At 38.1% G+C, this 23,184-nt stretch overlaps 1 protein-coding gene across 4 annotated transcripts; it reads left to right on the top strand.

Annotated features, from left to right (window-relative positions):
• Positions 1 to 304: 304 nt before the first annotated feature.
• LOC101158271 (tyrosine-protein kinase CSK) lies at positions 305 to 16,315 on the top strand. Of its 4 annotated transcripts, XM_004069938.5 has the most exons (14): positions 305 to 421; positions 636 to 740; positions 6,109 to 6,198; positions 7,815 to 7,928; positions 8,034 to 8,146; positions 11,051 to 11,270; positions 13,157 to 13,250; positions 13,339 to 13,404; positions 13,596 to 13,695; positions 13,780 to 13,870; positions 13,963 to 14,036; positions 14,476 to 14,671; positions 14,740 to 14,826; positions 15,306 to 16,315. In XM_004069938.5, the coding sequence occupies exons 3-14, from the start codon at positions 6,184 to 6,186 to the stop codon at positions 15,477 to 15,479; spliced, it is 1,344 nt and encodes a 447-aa protein (XP_004069986.1). In that variant the 5' UTR covers positions 305 to 421; positions 636 to 740; positions 6,109 to 6,183; the 3' UTR covers positions 15,480 to 16,315. The 4 variants fall into 4 exon arrangements, with proteins under 4 accessions (XP_004069986.1, XP_078804700.1, XP_011474282.1 ...); XM_078948574.1 differs by lacking the exon at positions 636 to 740 and having other exon boundaries at positions 388 to 421; XM_011475980.3 differs by lacking the exon at positions 305 to 421 and having other exon boundaries at positions 433 to 740.
• Positions 16,316 to 23,184: the final 6,869 nt, after the last annotated feature.

Here is a 23,184-nt window from a genome sequence, read left to right as displayed (position 1 = left end):
TATATATATATATATATATATATATAAAAATACAATTTATTTGTTTCGTTTTGGGGGGCGGGGAGTATCCATTTTTCTTCTTACTTAAGCCATGAATGCCATTAAATGTACTACATTCCCATGATACTCCGAAGACTAATTCTGATATTTGATTTTACTAAAGTTTACTGTCAAACTGCAGTTACAGTCAGCCATGTCCTCGAATTGAACCAATAAATGTGTATTTTTTTTTCGTTTTCAATTGAGTGCAGACTTATTTCGGTCATTTGTTTTGTAAACGTTACCATCAATTTTCAAAATCGTTCAGCAATTTGTCATAGCTACAACATTCTACTGCGCATGTGCAGAATGAAAATAAGGTGGGGCAACAAAAAAAGTTGAACGTTTCTGACGGGAAGAGAAGAGCAGCGCGCCCCTCTTGGTAAAAACTCACTTTTCTTATTGTCCGGGTCAAATTTGGCGGTTCTTTTCTTTCGTGGGGGTTAAAAAAATAGCTATTCTATTTATCGTGTCTGCTACATACAAACCCCTGACGGGAATCGAACCCGCCACCAGCTGCTGATTTTACGCTCACGTTTCTGATCACCTGGAACTTTCGCCTCTTCCTTTATCGGTGTTGATGTCATGATCGATAGTCACTGATCTGCGGCTGGGATGGAAATACTGGAGCTGCTGCTCGGATGAAAACGGACCGATCCAGCCGCCGTAGCTTCAGATCACTTGGCAATAGCTGCAAACAGGTGATGTATGTGTTGGAAACTATGGGTTTATCATGTGGACATACTAGTATTAAGAATGCACAAGTTTGGGGGGGGGGGGGGGGGGGATATAAAGTTTATTTTATAAAGTATTGTTTCTTTTGCATTGTGACAACCTAGGAGTTTAGGGATGTTGTGAAAGGGAACTCTTCATATCCTTTTTTTTTTAAATTATTTGACTGACTTCCTGGGTTAGAAAGGTCACACCAGGCAGCTAACTGTTATGCTTAACGTGTTTCTGGCTGCACAAAAATGTGTTCTTGAAAGTGAATGCGTTCAAAAGTCCCCTGGTGTCCACTTAGCTTGTCACTATCAGCAGCAACCAAGTTAACAGCATTTATGAAGCTACACCAGCAACATGCAACACCATTTTTTTTGGTTTTCCCTTCCACAGCAGGAAAAAAAAAAGCTGTGAATGTTCTGTACTGCAAAGACAGAACTTCCTTATGGTAAAGTTAAGGGTGTGTGGATGCAGTCCAACCGCTGGAGTGCTCTTTAGCAGTACAGATTACTGAAACAAAGATTGGAAACCACAGCAAAGGGAGCTGCATCCGCAGAGCAGCTTGCACTGCTTTTGCACTGCCCTGCAGTAAAGGAAGCATCCATTTTTGCACAAACACTTTTTTTTTTTTACTTGAATGAAGTTTCTTTTCCCCCAGTGTGTGCACTTTTATTAAATCAGCCATCTGAACTTAGGATGCAAAGGTCACTCTGGTTGGGTGGAAGCCAAATTCAAGTGGACTGCCCCTCACAAATATAATAGTGTTTCTCTTCCTGCTACTTTGTGCCCTTGTTTGGCAGTGTAAGGTTTGCATGTGTTTATTACAAAATACTTCTTTGTTACACTGTCATTTGCCTTAACCACAGGAAAAACTAGGAATCATAACATAATAAATAGGCTGGGATGAGCAGCTACCAAATTTGACTTATTTCCAATATTTGGAGCTTAGTGTGAACAAGAGTAACTTTTATTGAAACAATACCTGCTTCATTATAAAAGGTCCCAGGATGAGGACCGTTGTTTTCTGACTAAAAGTCGCTCCGGACTATAAGTTGCAGAAACAGAAAAATGCACAATAAAGAGAAAAAAAATCTCAAATACATCACACTTTTGAGAAAATGTATTTAACAAATTACAGGACCAAGAGCGGGAATTTAATCTACTAAGATCTACTAAGAATTATGTTTTCATTATGTATCTATAAAATTGAGATACAGGTGTGTCTGTTAGTGTGTTTCCTGAAAGAAACAAGGTTTCTGTAACACCCTGTTCAGGTATTAAGTGCACAAAGCAAATGCAAACATACAGAAACGCCTATCTCAATTTTAAGCTAAATTATTATTATTTCTTACTTGCATTTTCAATTAGATCATGATTGCCTGAGGACAGAAAAAAAAGAGCGCTTCTCTAAAAGCACAGCAATAATTTCTGCTTACATCTTGATGCACAACATACTAATCGCACACATAATCGGGACTCTTCATCTCAGATTTTGTCTGCAGGTAGATGAGGGAGTGGCAAGTTTGCAAAAAGCCAGAGGAGACATTTCTGCATTCCTGTCTTGTCTTGCTGTTTTGTTCTTTAAATCGCACTGCGTTCAGGATCTGTTCAGATTAGTTAAAGTCGTCAGGCTTTGACGAGGAAAAAGCTACATTCTGCATATTATTTTGTTTGCTTTTTGATGGATTATCTTCTCTCCCAGGTTCGTTTTTTGAGTGAATTGTCCTATTCAATGTTGCTTTCTGTAGTTGATTGCATTCTTTGTCATTCATCAACAGATCACGTTGGTGATCATAACTGACTTGAGCTCAGTGCCAGTAGAAACTGTGCTGCCTCACAAGGACAGCCTTGTTATCTCCCTGCTTCTGTGGAGATGGCTGAGCCACTTTGCAGCACATGAAGGTCTGTCTCAGTCACAGAGCTGTCAGTGCCCTGCAGCTGACATGCAGCCACGACTCCCTGAGTGGAGGCCCCCTCTTGAAATTACCAGAAGTTCATAAGTGAAGTTCCTACTTCCAGACTTGACTTTTTCTAAAACCCAATTAAAAAAATGTACAGTAACTGTAATTTTAGCTCCCCTTACAAACTGATAGAAAACAATGGCACAACTTTCACATTTGAAGTGAAAGTTTAGTTTTAACATCCATTGAAGTATAATTGAGTAAGTTTGTTACGCTTTACCTAAATTGAAAGACCAACACAGTTTGCGATATTTGACAATTCTACTTCAAAATGTTAAAATTGGTATATTTCAAAGAGCATTTAAAGATCAGTGGCTGCTCCTGGTTGGTCTAGAGGCAAACCACTACAAATATTTCTTTATTTGGATCTATAAATCTATAATGGGTGGTGTCTTTGCTCTCAGTGGCATTCTTCAGATGTTGTATTTGTTTCATTGTGTAGATTTTGTAAATTTCAATTTTTTGTTGTTCATAACTCTTGAGTAGAGCTGTGACGGTGCGGGATTTTTGATCAACACTGCGAAATGTCGTGAAATACACAAAATCCCCCGGCGGCCGCATCGCAAATGAATACAATTACAACGCAGTATTCTTTATTAACAAATAACAGTAACAACTAACTATCTAACTAATGAAATAACTATATAGGTGTTGTAGAATGACTATGTGTATGTGTGTCAGCGCCTTGTTTGTGTAGGAGGAAGGAACACACACAAGTGTGTGGGGGGTGCATGTTGATTGTTCTGCAGCGGACCGCTCTGGAGCGAGTTTCACCTGTGCTCTCTGGTACAGACATCTTCTCAGAATATTATATATTGCCCAGTAATAAACGAGACTGCAGACACTTTGTCACCTTTCCGGTAGCAATGAAGACTGATGCCCATGAAGAACACGGGGCAGGAGGCTCTGCCTTTGTTTACACGGACACGTAACTTTGCGCTGCACAAAATAGTTCCCAAACAAAACATGTAGTGATATTTATCGAAATCTCACAGTGCGCGTTCATGGTTGGTGTTACCCTTCCCCAACACAAAGTCCTCCAGCGGGCGGCCGTGTCACGCACTCAAGAACGCAGCTTGTAATGGAAATGAATACAATAGAAATGAATAATTAGAACGCAGTAAATTTGTCGTATTTCCTCGCGAGACTGAAACTTCTGTTGTAGAATGAGGATGTGTGTGTTTCTGAAACCGCGCGCATGTGTGTGTAAGTAGAGTGAGCGCACGCTGCGCAAGAGGTGAGAGGCGCGGCGCACGGAGTGAAGGAGAACATTAATAAAAGGTTTCCCCAAGAAACGCTTGAAGTCTGAACACAGGACTAGCAGAAAAAGTAAATTATCAGCAAAGATGAATGTGTTTATTATAGTTCCAATCACGCACCATATACCATATACCGCACCATTTTTCAACAAAAAAAAAACCTTCAAAAACAAAAGTGCGGTGATGCAGGTTATTGTCACACTCCTCCCTACTCTTGAGTAGAGACGTTTTTCGATAGTTTATATCATTTATGCGTCAATTGTATTTGATAAACTGTGTCGAGCCAAAGGACCAGCCGGCTAAGTCAGACTCTAACTACCCAGATATTCCATGCAGATGATGCTCTCTCATCATCATGTGGATGGGTTACCATATCATGTTATTCTAAGATTTATTGCTGACAGTAAATAAATTAATTTGAACTTTTGACTTTACCTCTGACATAATCAGTGGCTTTTGCTTTTTTTTTGGTTGAGATTGAAATCTCAACCAAAGTCTACATGTCTGTGTGCTGTTATTCTATGGTGGCCCTGAAAGGACAAACCAAAAATCAAGAATGCAAAATTCAATTTTTGTTTTGTAACTGAAAATGGCAGATGTAGGTAGTAATGAACTAGGTACATCTACTGAAATTTTGGTGCATTTTCTGAGGAACTTTACCATAGTAGGGATGTGGAAGTCTCAGAGAAAGAAGACATTCTGGTTTGTAAAGCATCAGTGATGATTTTTAGCATATAAATATACAAAAAAAAAAAACTATAAACAAGGTTTATATTTAGGTTAGTTCCAGATTTTACTTTATCATCAGCAAATACAGTTTAGACTAATAACCGCACAAGTTTAAATTTTTGCTCAGTCTTGAGTACTTTTGTCACCAGTTACTTTTTTTTAATTCTTATTAAAATCCTTTTTTTTTTTTTTTTTGGATGACCACATTTTAATTCTACTCAGATAATAGTTTTTTGAAGTGACGCTACTTTTATTTGATCAGTATTTTTTGGATACAATACTATGAATTAGAACAAAATGGCTTTTCAGATTTAAATCTTAATGCTTTAAAGAAATGTAGAGAAAATATTTCTGAGGACTGGAGCCTCTTCAAACTTCTTACAACTTATTATATGAATAAAATGCATAAACTATATACCAAGTTATTTAATATAAAAGTTCACCGATGTAGAACATCAGAAAGACCAAGATCTGTCACTTCCCATGATGCTATCTGCTAACAACCTTTCTTTAGGAAACGTAAAAGGTTCGGGTAACATTTCCAATCAGAGACATATGCTCTTAAAAGAAGAGTGAACTTAGACCCCGACATGCGTTTGATGTACAGAGACCCCCCTCCCACTTTGACCTAGTATCATTCTAACTCTGGCATGTCTTACAGGAAGTTGACTTGGCAGTAGTGGACATGTCACAGGATGTGACCTCATGTAAAGGGAACAAACTGTTGGAGCCAGAATTTTCCTTGAGCTCCAACCATTAAAAGCCCCAACTTTTCCATGGGAACTGAAAGAGGAAGTGGGGCTTTGAATGAAGACAGAGGGGGTGGGTGGGATTTAGCATAACTCCATCTGTACGTCATCATTCGGTTTGCTCTGTTTGTCACGGAAGCTCCTGGCAACTCAGGCCAAAGGTTGGTGTTGTAGAGGCTTTTTTCTTTGTGTGGAGGACGAGTCTCTTAAGTCTGACTGGATATCAGCATTACATTCCAGCACTATAAGGAAACATTTGATTCCTGTAGGGCTTTTTATGCAAGAATAAAATATAGATTGACTTTTTTTAATGCCTAATTTATGGTTTTACAGCAATTCTTTGTGTCATTTAGTGTGTTGAGGCAAAAAAGCTGATCAGCATGTGCAATCTGTTGTCCTGCGTCACGGAAATGTGAAGCAGTTGTGAAAGTAGAAGGAAGCAGACTTGTCCGTGCAGCAATTGTTTGTGTGAGTTATTTTTACCTGGCTCTGTCTGATTTGACAGTATAGTCAGATAAATGCTGACTTAGATGCATTTTAATTTCAAATGAATTGCTATGCCAAAAAGCATCAATGCTGTGTTTTCCATTAAACATTGTTTGCCTAAAGGAAATATGTTTAAATTTCCTATTTTGTATATTTCTTATGCAGGTACTGTGTGTATTCAACTGCTCTAATGGTAACAGTTAGAAAATCTCACCTGTGAGAGGATTGAAGCACCTCACCATGACAGAGGACCAGGTAAGATGTGTTTTGTTTGATTGTTGTTAAGCAATCAGTAAAGCAAGCACTGTTCAACTCTATTCATTTTAAAATGAGCTTTCCTTGCGTTTGTTTGGATCATTTAACCTTTAGTTTGATTTTTTTGCAAGCTTCAAAACCCTTCAGTTAATTTTGTCTTTCTCCCGCTTTGTTCAACTAACTTTGCATTATTCTTAGCTTCATCAAACATCACCCAGCAAATTTTGCATAGGTTAGTATTAGCCAGCATGTTAGCTTTGGTAAACATTTTAGATCATTTTTTAGCTGAGTCAATAAGGGTCCATTACTGTAACAATAGTGTTGCTTTTGTCTTTCTGTAAATCCATTTATAAATAGGTCTATAATAATTTTGTATTTGTTTGTTTTTCACATGGTTTTAGATAACATTTTCCCTTTGTTTAGCTAAATTAACAGCGTTCAACATTAGCAATTTAACTTTGGCCTTTTGGCTTTTTCTAAATTGACTTTTACTTTCAATTTTAACATTGTCTCAACATTATTTAGCTAGTCTTAACTTTTTAAAGTTCATCTTTGTTCTTAAAAATGGTCCAGTTACTTTCACATTTTAGTATTTCTAAACATTATCTAGCTAATTTTGCTTACTTACATTCTCTTTAACCCTGACTTTGGCCTTAATGTTTCCCCTGAATAATGTTTAAAGATGTAAACTAGGGCTGCACGATATGAGGAAAACTTGCGATATGCGATATTAGTGATCAATATTGCGATAACGATAAATTTGCGGTAAATAAACAAATAGAAAAATAAACAAAAACATCATTCCCATTTCATTGCAACAGTTTAAAAATTATACTCCAAATGACCCTCATCGACATGGGGGACAAACGTCAGGGTGGCTAACCCTGGTCCTCAAGAGCCTCAACCCTGTCTGTTTTCCAATTCTCCCTAGACTGCTCGATAATGATAACCAAAATCAGGTGTGTTCAGTCAATCAGGATGTGAAATCACTTGAGTCAGCCAATCAACAGCAAGCTGGTTAAGGAGAGCTGGAAAACAGGCAGGGTTGAGGCTCTTCAGGACCAGGGTTAACATAATAGGCCTCCATCTGATTGGTCAACAATGGGAAGGCGTCCATCTGATTGGTCAAAGCATAAAGGGATTTATTTGATTCGTTAAATGCTTCAAGCTGCTAGAAAATTGTTTTAACACATTTTGGGTTTGCGATTTATTGCGATATTCGCCGTCTTTTGCGATATGCATATTGCAGAGCTAGATATTGCGATAACGATAAATTTGCGGTATATTGTGCAGGCCTAATGTAAACATAATGGATGGATGTTTTTCTTTATGTTTACATCCTTAAAACTTATTCAAGTGTTTTCCACTTCCCTAAGATTTTCTTTGGAAAAGTGTTTACTTTTTATGTTATATATACATGTTATATATGTATATATAATAATATACACACACACACACACACACACACACACACACATATATATATATATATATATATATATATATATATATATATATATATATATATATATATATATGTATATGTATAGGTATAGATTTTTTTTTTTAACACACACACACACATGTATGTAACAGGGTTTTCACCTATGTTTCAGAATCCATGGCCACAAGGCACAGAGTGTGTGGCAAGGTACAGCTTTAAAGGGACATCAGAGCAGGACCTACCATTTAACAAAGGAGACATCTTGACAATTATTGTTGTGACAAAGGTAAATTAAATTTATCATAGTTTGCATTTTTGAAATTTAAAAAACTCAATATATTCATTAAGTTCAAAAGATCTATTACACATATAATTCAATTTTTGGTTTAAGGATCCAAACTGGTATAAAGCTAAAAATGCTGCTGGCCAGGAGGGAACGATTCCAGCCAACTATGTCCAGAAAAGAGAAGGTGTTAAAACTGATGGAAAACTGAGCCTAATGCCGTAAGTACACAATTTAAAAAAAATAATAATTTTGAGTTCTAAAATTCCCTTTAGTCTTTTAACGTTTAAACCAAACAAGATTATGTTATTGTGTCTGCTGTTTGCTTTCAGCCGCTTGAAGCTTGTAGTGAGTATTTGCAGTAGTGGACAAAACTGCTAACCCTTTTCCTATGGTTGTACCCAGAAGGCCAGTGCCTAATTTGTTGTGGCGGAGAAGCTGTGGTTGTGTGAAAGGAGACCACAGTATGCTTGGGCTGTATCGTAATTGCAGAACATCTGTGTCTGCGGTACTGTGTGTATTCAACAGTATGCGTACAACAGTTTAAAACATGACCCAATTATAATCTGTATTTTTAAATCTATTCTAAAATATATTACTTTTTAAATCAATCTTCCAAGGGATGATGGTGGTGGTGGTAAAAAAAAAGTCTCAACACTTCTTCCACAGTGCCAAATCTAAAAAACATCCTTTGTAAATGTGTGACTAAAAGCCTTCGTCACAACTTTCCAACAAGATTCCCTGAGTTATATTTAAAAATCTATTTAAATTTCCTATGGAGTCACATGTAAATAAGGTTATTGTACATTCTAAAAGCTACATTTGAATATGTGACTAGCACTGTAATAAAACCGGTCTTACTAAAATGCAAATGACCATAATCTATACTTATATCCCTACAAATAAATGAAAATATAATTTGAATTATTTACATTTATTGCGCCTTGAACATCAGTGTTAACAGCATCATACGGTTGGTTTAAAAAGGACAGTCAAAGGCTCACAGAATTGAGTCATCTGCATAGAAGTAACACAACCATGTTGCTTTAAGAAACGTCAGCACCTCTGCTGTAGCGGTTCCTCTCTTTTACACACTAATGTCTGAGTCGACTGCCTAAAACAGCGGAAGGCTTGTTGCGCAATACTGACGGAGGCAAATCACTGGAGGAAAAAAAAAAGACCAACCTTTACTATTGGCATGGTTTCTAAATTTAACTGAACTTTTTTCTGTGTTGCCATAAATGGAAGGTTGTAGATCAAAGCAGACTTTTGGGTACAGTAGATAACGCCCTTGTTTTTCCATTATGTTTTTCAAATTTTTAACTGCTGAAAAAGACAACCAGAAAGGGTTCTGGGTAAAAAAAAAAAAGTGAATCTGCTCTAAAGCTGAACTTGCCTTCACCACTGTAAAGTTCATTAGAGTTGCACTTCAACTCTGAAAGAAGGAATGTCAAAACAATCCAAGAAATCACACTGTTTGATTTTTAAAGAATGTGTTTGACTGTCTAGGCCATTCCAGAACCATGAAATGCTTTTGACGTAGCCTCTCCTTACTTTCCCGGGTGATGTGTTTGGGATCATTATCCTACAGATCCAGCTGTGTTTCATTCTCAGTGCTCTCACTGATGGAAGGAGTTTTTTTGTCGCTCACTCCACATGACGGCCCCATTCATCCTTTCCTTTATACAGACCAGTTGTCCTATCCCCCTTGCAGACAAGCAGCCCCAAACCATGATGTCCCCCCCCCCTTATGCTTCACAGTTTGGTATGGTCTTCTTGAGATGCAACACAAGCGTTCCCCCAATCCTCTGGATCATCCAGGTGGTTTCTGAAGAACTTTAGACTGGTTTGGACTTGCTAGTTGGGCAGGGAGGCCTTTGGAGCACTGCAGGATTTACATCTATTACAATGTCATCTGCTCCTATAGTAATATTTGTTACTGTGGTCACAGCTCTTTACAGGTTCCGCTATGTAGTTCCCTATGTAGTTCTGAGCTGTTTCATTACTCTCCTTTGTACCAAACAGGGGAGATCTTGCATGAAGCTCCAGGTGGAGGGAGATTATCAGTGATCTTGTATTTCTTTCATTTTCTGATAATTGCTCCAACAGTTGATCTCTTTTCATCAAGCTGCTTGCTTGTTGTAGAATGGTTCATCCCAGTCTTGTTTAGGTGTTCAAGCTTGTTCCTGGTGTCCTTTGACAGCTCTTTGGTCTCGGTCATGGTGGAGAGGTTGCAGTCTGACTGTCGAAAGACGTGGACAGGTTTTTTTTATACAGATAACCAGTTCTAACATGTGCCATTAAAACAGGTAGCAAATGAAGAATCATCTTGAAGAAGTTACAGGTCTGTGCGGAACCGAATTCCTGCTAGTTTGTAGGAGCTAAATATGTCTTTTCTGCATCATTATACAAAGAGATTCTTTATAAATCAAACAATGTGATTTCTTGGATATTTTTTAATATACTGTCTCTCATAGTTAAGGTGTCTTTATGACAAGCATCTTTTTAAGTGGGATAACTTGCAGAATCAGTGACTGACAAATACTTTTTTGCCCAATGCAAATTCTTTCCATCCATCTACATGACTATTATGGATTAAAGTAAGCCACAAAAATGTACCTTTTGGCCTAATATTTGTGAATACAACTACAAAAAAATCCTCAAAATTCCAAATACGTGACATATTTTTAAAAAATGTCCTGACTGAGCAAGTAACTCTCAAACTCCATGTGGACAGAACCCCACTCAATCTGTTTAAGTTCTTAAAACAACTTTTGAGTTGAAGGAGCATTTAAAGCAGCAACTTTGGTACAATTAGGTAAAAAGTTAAACCAAAAAAACACAGAAAGGTCACAGCTGTTTCCATGCTCATGCAGAGAGGCCAGCTTCAAACTGTCATTTCATTTTATCACCAACAATAAGATAAAAGGGAAGATGCACCTTAACTTTTAAGCACCCCAATAAAAATGGCTTTCAGACACTAAAGAGAACAGATATAAAGCAAATAGATCCCTCTTTTGAGGTCTCTGTGTATCAGCATAGAAATGAGGGGATTTACTCTGACAGGTTTTATGTGAATCTGTCCTTGGGGTGCTCTGATTTTTGTCTTGCTTCTCCACTTCCAGATGGTTTCATGGGAAGATAACTCGGGATCAGGCAGAGCGACTCCTCAACCCCCCGGAGACGGGCCTGTTCTTGGTGCGAGAGAGCACCAACTTCCCCGGCGACTACACGCTTTGCGTGAGCTGCGACGGGAAAGTGGAGCACTACCGAATCATCTACCACAACGGCAAGCTCACCATCGACGAGGAGGTCTACTTCGAGAACCTCATGCAGCTGATGGAGGTGAGCCGTTGGATTTGTGTTTTGATTTGTTTTCACATCAAGCTTTTTTTGCAAAATTTAGTCTGATGCTATATTAGAGTTGCAGCATAAGTGAACTAATTTAAAGTTGAAAGTTCCTGTAACTTAAAATGAACAGGAAGTGTCAAAGAGGAAGTGAACAGCATACTGAGGTTCAGAGTTCTAACCTCAGAAATGCACAAGACTATAACAGACTTCTTTTCCTGTGCAACGTGTTAACTTAAACTGCATCTCAAATGGAAAAAAAACTAACTCAGAATTTTTTTTTCCTGAATGATTAATCATTTTTTCAATTACTGTCTCTTTCTTTGTTTGTCTCGTTTAAGCAGACAGCACTGTGTTGGTGGCTCACTTAATGTTAATCCTCACACTGCATACAGGATACAGTTAAATGGAGATTCTGATGAGCTAAATGTGGCCCTGATTCTATTTTTGGTGCTCAAGTAAAACATGTGCTTTACCTTCATAACATCAAGATAAGACCTAAAATATGTAAAACATGTATTTATTTTATTTGAACTCATTTTACTGACATGTCACGAGTGCCTCAAGTAAATTAATTTTTTTATATATTTATTTTTCTTGTTGCTATGACCTTGAATAAAAATCCCTTTATGTTACCTCGCCTTCCTCTCTAGGCTTATTAGAAGCTCTACAGGAAGCCAAGAGTTAAAAACCCACCAGGCTAATATCAGTCTCACAAGATGTTTATCTAGTTTCTGCACCACTTTGTTCCCCTCCTGCTTTTCTGTTTCAATAAAGCAATCCACAAACTGACATTTTGGATAGACTGTGAGAGGATCATCATGCGCTGGGAAGATTTTGCTTGTGCAAAATGCTGCTTTAGGACATTTAGGAACTGGTTAGATACTATTCGACACTTGCCTGTGCATGCATTCTCATTATTTTCGGATGAATTGTTAGGGTAACAACTAATTAATTAATCACTTTTTATTCCTACGATCCAATCACATATTTCTGCCTGAGACATGCTGTTCATTGAATCAAATCCAATTGAATCTGTTACTTCAAAAGGGGCCCAAGTCCACAATTTTTCAAAATAGAGATATTATGTGTTCTATGGTCTTCAAGGGAAAATCTATCGGATTTTATGCAAAAATGTCCCTAGTCTGTTGTAATGTATTTACTATGCTTGGCATTTAAAATGCATTAAGTGCAAAATTCCTGGACTTGGGCCTGTCTTGCATGGGTTTAGCTTTATCCCATAGATGACATCACTAGTCATCCAATATGGCAGCACCCCTGTTTATTTCAAGAAGGGCCCAAGTCCAGAGATTTTACTTTGCTAGTCCTCTGAAATTATAAAAGTGAGGTGCTTCATATTATAGCATTTGTAAGCGATGAACTGGTGCTAAATCTGGGGAAAGTGTTAATCATTTGGTGTTGCCTCCCTTTAAACTATGCAATTAAAATCATTTCCTGGAAAAACAAAACTCTTGGACTTGGGCCCCTTTTGAACTAACCGATTCAATTGACCTATAGCATTTGAAAAATTGTTGCAAAATGAAATTAATCAATTATATCGATAGTGGAAAATGCTGTTTGGATTGAGGTACGCATGTGATGGCAGCGAAAGATGCTATCATTACAATCCAATGTGTGAAAACACTTTGAACTTTTTGATTAAATTTTAGCTAAAGATGTCCTGGATCAGTTTTAGGTCAGTGAATCGGATAGTAGTTAATGAATTGTATTGGCGTCCACAAATTATGATATGAATCAATTTATTGTTAAAATGACAAGGACTTTAGATGCCTAACATCGCACATTGGATTTTATTGTAACATTTTTAATTTGGACTTTTTTGTGATTTTAATTTGTGTGCCTGTATATTTCCTTGTTGTTAGCACTACACCAAAGATGCTGATGGGCTGTGCACCAAACTTATTAAGCCAAAGCTGGAGGAGGGAACCGTAGCTGCTCAGGATGAGTTTTCAAGGAGTGAGTCTTTGTTTGGCAGCTTGATCTGTTTTTGCACGCCCCTTCTCATTTAAAATTTTGATGTGTTTTATGTGCAACTGTTTAACAGGTGGCTGGTCAATGAACAGGAAAGACTTGAAGCTGCAGCAGGTTATTGGAAAGGGAGAATTTGGAGGTAGGTAGCTTCAAATTTGAATTTGCATACTGCTGGTAAACGGTATGCAAAAAAAAAAGCTGAATTTTGTTTGTAAAATTGAACCAGGAGGCAACATTTTGCTCATGGACGTTAGCTAAGGGGTTTCCCTTGTTGGGATCTGCTGGTTAGCACCGCCTCTTTAACCTGTTTACATGTTGGGATTTCTCTAGATGTCATGGTTGGAGACTACAGAGGAACTAAAGTCGCTGTGAAGTGCATAAAAAATGATGCAACAGCGCAGGCTTTTATTGCCGAAGCTTCTGTCATGACGTAAGAAAATCAAACCCATTGTTTTGTTTTTGAAAGCAGACATAAACCCTCAGCCACATGTGAACATTTCTCTTGTATTTTCAGGCAAATGCGGCACAATAACCTGGTCCAGCTGCTCGGTGTGATTGTAGAGGAGAATGGAAGTCTTTATATAGTAACAGAATATATGGCTAAGGTAGGTTTCTTCATTACTGACCATTCATCAACATCTGGAAGATTTTAAATCTGCAATGTGCATTAAAAATATATATCTTTTTGTTGTTTAAGGGCTGTTTGGTTGACTACTTGCGTTCCAGAGGCCGTACTGTTCTTGGTGGAGAAGCACTCCTTAAATTTGCAATGTAGGTTTTTACTGCAGTGTCGCATTCAGCGCAGGATCAGGCTTTGTATTTGGTATGAATGTTTTGGAGTCAGAATACATACACTGTACAGAAGCAGGAAGATGCTTGCAAAAAAATATTTTTTAGAAATACCACATCAACACAAAAATTTGGGAGGAAGTTGCTAAAACCAAATGAAATGATCCATTAGTAAACAATTGATTTTACATGATAAATATTTCCTAAAATAAGTTTTTAAAATATATTAAATCAGCTTTTTAGATAGAACCTTTTGAAAAGTAACAATTAAAAAAACAGTACTAATCAAAGTTCTAGTAAATGGGCAACTGTAATTAACCACAGAATTGTTGGTTTTACTGTTACGTCTTTCCTTGGGAAAAAAAATTTGTTTTGAATTCATCAATTCAGTACACATAATTGTCTCCTTTCTCCACTGCAGAGACGTCTGTGAAGCCATGGCGTATCTGGAGACCAACAACTTTGTTCATCGAGATTTAGCAGCGCGGAATGTTCTCGTATCAGACGACAACATTGCCAAAGTCAGTGACTTTGGTTTGACCAAAGAAGCTTCTTCCACTCAGGACACTGCCAAGCTGCCAGTCAAGTGGACGGCACCAGAAGCTCTCAGGGAAAAGGTGTGCTGCTACTGAAATTTGTCACTTGAAAAAACTAAATTATAATCTTTTTCTTTTTTAATTAACAGAACTTTTCCACCAAGTCAGATGTTTGGAGCTATGGTATTTTGCTTTGGGAGATTTACTCGTTTGGCCGAGTCCCTTACCCAAGAATTGTAAGTACGAGTTAGTTGTGTCGTAAACAAGACAAGTTGATCTAAAGCAACTTCTATAATATGAAGTGATATTTATGACACCACATTGCAAACAAACTTTCTACGTTGCAAATGAAAATATTAAACATTTGCTTTCAAATACTTTTTTTTGCTATCACATTTTTTTATGCTTTCAAAAAATATTTTTGCATTTGCAAAACAAATGTTTTCACATGCGTTATCTCTTATCTTGCTTTATTCCTATCTTTGATTTAGCGTTCATAAGTTCATACGTTTTAAATTTGCAAGCAAAAAAAAAATTTGAAGGCAAATGTTTAATATTTTAATTTGCAACTTAGACAGTTTTGTTTGCAATGTGGTGGCATAAATATCACTTCATAATATAAAAGTTATTACAAGTTTAAAATTGGACATAAAATATTTGGGTTTTTTTCTGTCAATTTGTGGAACTTTTTAACAAGTTTGTCCCTTTTCTGTAGCCGTTGAAAGACGTAGTGCCGCGAGTGGAGAAAGGATACAAAATGGACTGTCCTGATGGCTGTCCCGAAGTTGTATATAACATCATGAAGCAGTGCTGGAACCTGGATCCTGGAGCTCGACCGAGCTTTCAGATGTTGAAGGAGTGGCTACATCATATCAGTCACAAAAAGTGAATTTCCCTCTGAGTTTTTCTATTTTTCATCACTTGGACCGAAAATAATAAAAAAAAAGAGAACGTTTTAAGGATAGAATTTTATATTTTCAACCACGGTAACTTTATGTTATGAAACATGCTCTTCTAAATGATGTCCAGTCATGTCAGTCTGCTCAGACTGGGTTGGATTCAAAGGGTAAGATTTCTTGAACTTGGTTATCAAGAATGACTGATTATCTGTGATAATATTGTGTTGGTCATTGGATCCCAGCTCTGCTGTTTGACAGATTTAATTATATGAATACATTCATTATAAATAATATCTATTGTAATATTGATGACATTTTTTTTTAGTTTAGACTAGTTAAGAGAAAATGCTTTGAATTTTTCAAATGGATTCATCCAGTTTCTAAAGACAATAGTTCTTTTCACTTTGCTGAAGAGGAACATCCTTTTACAATCAGTCCCTGCATTGTATTTCGCTGTTCTCAGGTACACATTGTTGCATAAATCTTGAGCTATTTTATTCCAAAAACTAAATTAAGTGCAATTATGCTTAGATCATGTATGCGTTGAATAACATCAAACATGTTTGCTCCACAGTCTGCAGGCCAAAACATAGGAGCTCACATAACACCAGCTTTCTGTTAGGTTTTTCTGCATTCATTTTTTTTTAAATGTTGGATCTGAAAAAGTATTTAATGTGAAATGTTATTTTTAATGCCATTTCGACTTTAAATGTTTATAAATGTACAATTGAAGCCACTTCCACATAAAAAAGTCAATTTAAAATGTTTTGAAGGGAAAATATTTTTCGAACTATTTTAAAAAATAAAACTTGTTTTAATAAATTAAGTTTTAACAAATGTATTTATGTGAAAAGTACCTAATGAAGTTGTAGTTTATGGTCTTATGTATTCAAAAGAGGTGTGATATAAATGACAACTCTTTTTCATAAATACATTTCATTTTACAACAAAAAATACATTTAAAACTAAGTTCACAGTTGGCACTATTTTATTCATTTAAATGAAAGGTTACCAACAACAGAAATGATCATTTATAAACTGGTGAACAGGCACGTGCACTATTAGGGCAGTAGGGGTGCTTGAGCACCTGCCTTTTTTTGTCTCGTTTTTAACCCTTGTGTTATCTTAGATGACCCCACCCTTACATTGACGTGTTCTCCCCACCATGATTAAGGTGGAAAGATTTCCTGTAATCCATGGACACCAGTGAAGATCACAAGTCATTGAAGAAAAAAGGATCAGAGCACTGTCTAGTGGGTCTCGATGACCCAACTCTCAATGTTAAAGTGCCTAGGATAGCAAAAGGGTTAAAAGTGCTCTTTTTGTATTAACATTAATACAGTTCTGTTATAGATACAAAAGAAACAATGCGGCAACAAAATTCCCCGGTGTTTTATCGAACCCGGTGGTTCTGAGCTGCTGCTTCTGTCTGCGGTTCCGCTCGGACGCAGAGAGTTAGCGACAGCCGGGGACTGCGAGAGAAACTCCTGTGCCACTGAGAACGGAAGAGACGTTTCAGTGAAGCAGCTTGAATCTGACAGTTCTGTTCTAATTGGTCGCTGATTTAACGAGTTTAAATATAGTTCATATTTCAGAAAAAAACGCCCTATTTTAGTCAAGGAGTCACTTTTTACTTTAGCCATCAATCAACCCGACACAGCCCAGATCGTGCAGGGAAAAGAATTTGGGTATCAATTTCAATATAAAGTTCAAAATAAAACAGCGGAGGGTTTTTCAAAATAATTGAACAGTGTTTATGGCGAGTTTATAGCTTCCTCACTACAGGTCAGACAATGTATCTGTTTAACTTCATATTTTTCTGATCAGAAATGCCGTCTTTAAATTCTGAATCACTCAGTTTCACAACTATTTTAAAATATTCCCAATCACAGCTAAAGCATGTGTGTAATGCAAAAACGAAATTAGTTGTGACTCCCAATGAGTTATATCGCTAGAGGAGACACGCCCGCTTTGGAAGCCAGGCCGACGGTGGTGGAGATCGACGCCATCTTGGTGAGGTAGACGGGACCCACATGACAATGCCTTCTATAGCCTTTGGTGGCATCTAAGTAGCTTTTATATTATTAATATATATTTATGTTTATATATATCTATAAATATATATATATATATATATATATATATATATATATATATATATATATATATATATATATATATATATATATATATATATATATATATATATAAATATATATATATCTATAAATATATATATATATATATTTATATATATATATATATTTATATATATATATATTTATATATATATATATATATTTATATATATATATATTTATATATATATATATTTATATATATATATATATATATATATATATTTATATATATTTATATATATTTATATATATATATATATATATAGCTCAGTTGGTAAGGTGCAGGACTGTCATGCAGGAAAACCTCGGTTCGATTCCCAGGGGCGGAATGAACAATATAATGGCAATGGTAAATGGGGGCAATTACCATAACAATGGAAATGTGGCAATTACCATAACAATAGCGAGCAATTAACATCACCCAGTGAGGGTCCTTGGGCAAGACCCTTTACGCTACGGCCTACCTCACAAACATGAGAGACAATGAACCACATGTCATGCCGGCTCAGACGTCGCCCGGCCAAACAAGGTCTGCGTCAGGTGCTGGGGGACCAGAGCACTCTGATGGAAAGTGGGCTACTGGAACAAGACGGAAATGGACTAGGTGCGAGAACAAGGTTCTGTTAGAATGCTACTACTCAAGTAATCCCAACCAGCGTGGTTACATGCAGAGAATGTGGAATGAATGGATGCTTCGAAACTCACAATCAAGGCTAACTGCCAAACAACTGGTAGCCCAATGCTCGAACATCCACAAGCGGCAACTCCTATCACAACTTGAGATTGAAGCAATACAATACAATGGCAATACCCCGAGAGAGCCAGAACAACAGGTCAGAGAGCAGGCTATACTACACTCCCACCCTGAGATTGGGTACACAGCCCCAACAACCACAGTTACGCTGAGCGAGGCAGCAACTGACCTGAAAGACAAGATCATGTCTAGAATGAACACTTGGCAACCTCGACACCAGCTACAACGGTTAAGTGATGTACCGCCTGAAAGTCTACTGGAAACTGTGAATGAAGCATTGAGGGCAATTCCTACCACAACCATCACAGAAACCAATGAACTGGTTTACACTTCAGCAGCAGTGATCCTTGAGATGCTTGGCTATAAGAGTAACCATGGGAGAAAACAATACCCACCATGGAAGCAACGGTTAGAGGCCAAAATCAAGGCAACTCGGAAGGATGTGAGTAAGCTGACAGAGGCTCAAAGAGATACAATGAGAAAGCAAGTACCTAAGAGATACAGCCAGATGCCCATACCTGAAGCACTGGAAACTGCCAAACAAAGGCTCCTAGCCTTGAGCAGCCGCCTAAAGAGGTACACAAGAGACAATGAAGCCAGACGGATAAACAGGCTGTTCGCAACTCAACCTGCGAAAGTGTACGCTCAGTGGCAGGGTCAAAACAGCCGAGCAGACCCACCAAGGCTAGAAACTGAACAGTACTGGAAAAGTATATGGGAGAAAGAGACAGCACATAACAGCAATGCCCAGTGGCTGGTCTCTCTGAGAGAAGAACATAGCAACCTCCCTGAACAGAATCCAGTAACCATCACAGTGGCAGACATCCAAGAAAGAGTCTCAGGTATGAAGAACTGGACAGCACCGGGCCCTGACATGATACATGCCTACTGGCTAAAGAAGCTCACAGCACTCCACGAGCGCCTGGCAGCACAAATGAACCAGCTGCTAAGAGATGGGACTCATCCCGAATGGCTAACAGAAGGCCGAACGATCCTGATCCAGAAGGATCCCTCAAAGGGTGCAGTCCCATCCAACTACCGGCCAATAACCTGTCTCTCCACAACATGGAAGCTCATGTCAGGCATCATTGCAACCAAGATAAATAGGCACATGGATCAATTCATGAGTAACACACAGAAAGGCATTGGTAGAGACTCCAGGGGAGCGAAACACCAACTCCTGGTTGACAGAACAGTCGCTCAAGACTGCAAGTCACGACACACCAACCTGTGCACAGCCTGGATTGATTACAAGAAAGCCTATGACTCAATGCCACACACGTGGATCACTGAATGCTTGGAGCTGTACAACATAAACAGGACTCTAAGAGCCTTCATAGGAAACTCAATGAAGCTGTGGAAAACCACCCTTGAAGCCAATGGGAGTGTCCAAGTGTCCATCAAATGTGGGATATACCAAGGTGATGCTCTGTCCCCACTGCTGTTCTGCATAGGTCTGAACCCCCTCAGCCAAATAATCAACAAGACTGGCTATGGATACCGATTCAGAAATGGGGCCAACATCAGTCACCTCCTCTACATGGATGACATCAAGCTATATGCTAAGAGCGAGCGTGACATTGACTCCCTGATCCACACCACCAGGATCTACAGTACTGACATTGGGATGTCATTCGGGCTCGAGAAATGCAGCCGGATGGTGACAAAGAGAGGCAAGGTAGTCCACACAGGAGGGGTCTCACTCCCAGAAGGAACAATAGCAGACATCGAGGACAGTTACAAGTACCTCGGAATTCCACAGGCAAATGGCAACCTGGAGCAGGCAACAAGGAAAGCTGCAACAGCTAAATACCTCCAACGGGTAAGGCAAGTCCTGAGAAGCCAGCTCAATGGCAAAAATAAGACCCGGGCAATAAACAGCTACGCACTGCCAGTTATCAGATACCCTGCAGGAATAATAAGATGGCCAAAGGAAGAGGTACAGACCACGGATGTTAAGACACGAAAGCTCCTCACCATGCATGGAGGGTTCCACCCCAAATCCAGCACCCTGAGACTGTATGCTAGCCGTAAGGAAGGAGGCCGAGGACTAGTGAGCGTAGAAGCCACTATCCAGGATGAAACATCCAAGATGCATGAGTACATCAAGCTCAAGGCCCCAACTGACAGTGTGCTCAGTGAATGTCTCAGGCAATGGAGAGCAGAGGATACAGTGCTGGAGGACAGATCCTCATGGGAGGACAAACCCCTGCATGGGATGTACCACCGGACCATAACTGAAGTGGCTGATATCAAGAAGTCCTACCAATGGCTAGAGAGGGCTGGCCTACAGGACAGCACTGAGGCACTCATCCTGGCAGCTCAGGAACAAGCCCTGAGCACCAGAGCAATAGAGGCTCAGATCTACCACACCAGACAAGACCCAAGGTGTAGGCTGTGCAAAGAGGCACCTGAAACAATCCAGCACATAACTGCAGGGTGTAAGATGCTGGCAGGTAAAGCATACATGGAGCGCCACAATCAAGTGGCTGGAATAATATACAGGAACATGTGTGCAGAATATGGACTGGAAACCCCAAGGTCAAAATGGGAAACACCCCCGAAGGTGGTAGAGAATGAAAGGGCAAAAATCCTGTGGGACTTCCAGATCCAGACTGATAGGATGGTAATGGCGAACCAACCAGACATTGTAGTGGTGGATAAAGAACAGAGGAAAGCCGTTGTGGTGGATGTGGCAGTGCCAAGCGATGGGAACATCAGGAAGAAGGAACATGAGAAACTGGAGAAATACCAGGGACTCAGAGAAGAACTGGAGAAAGCCTGGAAAATGAAGGTGACAGTGGTGCCTGTGGTAATTGGAGCACTCGGGGCAGTAACCCCCAAGCTGGAGGAGTGGCTACAACAGATACCTGGAAAGATCTCAGACATCTCAATCCAGAAAAGCGCAGTGCTAGGAACAGCTAAGATACTGCGCAGAACCCTCAAGTTCCCAGGCCTCTGGTAGAGGACCCGAGCTTGAGTGAGAAACCACCCACGAAAGGGTGAAAGGGGCAAGTTTTTTTTATATAAATATATATATATATATATATATATATATATATATATATATATATATATATAAATATATATATATATATATATATATATATATATATATATATATATATATATATATATATATATATATATATATATATATATATATATATACACACACACACACACACACACACACATCATTGTTGTTAAATAAGAGAAAAAGTCAGCCTTAATGCTGAAACTTTAATGGAAAATGCATAGTTGCAGGACTTCTTACAAAAAAGAATTATTACAGAGAATTAAAAAAAAATTTGTTTAAATATGTAGAAGTTTTACACCTCTTTGACTTGTAATTTAAATTATTTAGAACAGCCTAACAATAAGTCAATAGGAAGTCAATAATAATAAATAATAACAATATATATACATAATAAGTCAATAATAATACATCAATTATAAATAAAAATAATAAAAATTCAATAGCAATTCAATAATAATACATGATAAGAATAAATCAATAATAAGTCAATAATAATAATAATACATCAATAATAAGTCAATAAGTCTAAAAGTCAATAACAGATTTACCCTTAAAAAAAAGAAGAATAAAAAAAGAAAAACAATAGATTTACCCTACTAATTCATGTGAGTGATCAATTTGTGTAACACGATTGTATGGTGCTGGGTTTCAAGCAAACAGTCTGGCCTGTCATAGACATATCTTTTTCCACAAAATGTTTTGAACAACCCGACTGTATTGCTAGTTGGTAACCACAGTGATCCATCTGGGTTAGCTCTTCTGATAGCTAAGGCCCACTTTTTCCTTAAGTCTGAATCCATTGGAAACCTGCAAGAAAAGTTCAGTCACTGAGTCAGAAATTTATAAATCTATATTATTATAATAGCCTAGTCCTAGTATACTGTAAATAGGTTTAACAAAATAAAGTTTACATTTATGTCGACAGCAAATTATACGTACATCATGCAGCATGTTGATAATAGCCCTGCAGCATCATGCATGTCAACATGTGTACTATTACTGATGCCCCTGCAGCATTAACACTTGTGCTATCCTAGGCACTTTAACATTGGGAGTTGGGTCATCTAGACCCACTAGACAGTACTCTGAACCTTTTTTTTTCAATTATTTGTGAACCTCACTGGTGTCCATGGATTACAAGAAATCTTTCCACCTTTATCCACCTTTGTCATGGTAGGGAGAACACGTCAATGGAAGGGTGGGGTCATCTAAGATAGCACAAGGGTTAAAAGAACAAAAATATACTTACCTGTGAAATGTTATGCCTTCCTCCTTCGTGGACTAATTTCTTTTATTTCGGCAGTTGATGCCGGCACAATGAACTGGCATTGTGTTCACATGCATGCACTGCAGCAGTGACTTGACCTCACCAAGATGGCGGTGCTCTCCTCCCATGAGGAATCACGTGATGTCTCCTCTAGCGATATAACTCATTGGTGACTACCAATCTAGAAAAAGGGTCGACGGTCAATGGATAAAGCAGACTGAAAATAATTCATAAAATATTGCACTTCAATTTTATATGGATACAAACGTGCAAATCTGCGGAAAGGTAAAAAAAAAAATAAAAAGCTTCAGAAATATTTTTGGAGGCTAAATAGAGACTAATAATAATAATTAAAAGTAGTATTAGTAGTAGTAATAAAGCGTTACTATGGGGAGAAATAATACATTTATTTAAAATAAGTGTGTTTTCGCACGTAATTTTTGAAATACGTGCGGCCAGTGTTGAACTTTTTCCTTGGCTGCACATTCCCATT

Source organism: Oryzias latipes, chromosome 6 (assembly GCF_053564925.1).
Source record: "Oryzias latipes strain Hd-rR chromosome 6, Olatipes_Hd-rR_3.1".
Classification (NCBI taxonomy): Eukaryota; Metazoa; Chordata; class Actinopteri; order Beloniformes; family Adrianichthyidae; genus Oryzias; species Oryzias latipes.
Note: the sequence above shows the minus strand (reverse complement) of the source record. Positions and strands in the feature narration are given on the sequence as shown.

Excerpts from the sequence above, each read along its gene's own strand:
- LOC101158271 (XM_004069938.5), top strand. Across the intron at positions 8,147-11,050 it reads GGAAAACTGAGCCTAATGCC|ATGGTTTCATGGGAAGATAA; the intron begins GTAAGTACACAA and ends CTCCACTTCCAG. Across the intron at positions 14,037-14,475 it reads GCACTCCTTAAATTTGCAAT|AGACGTCTGTGAAGCCATGG; the intron begins GTAGGTTTTTAC and ends TCTCCACTGCAG.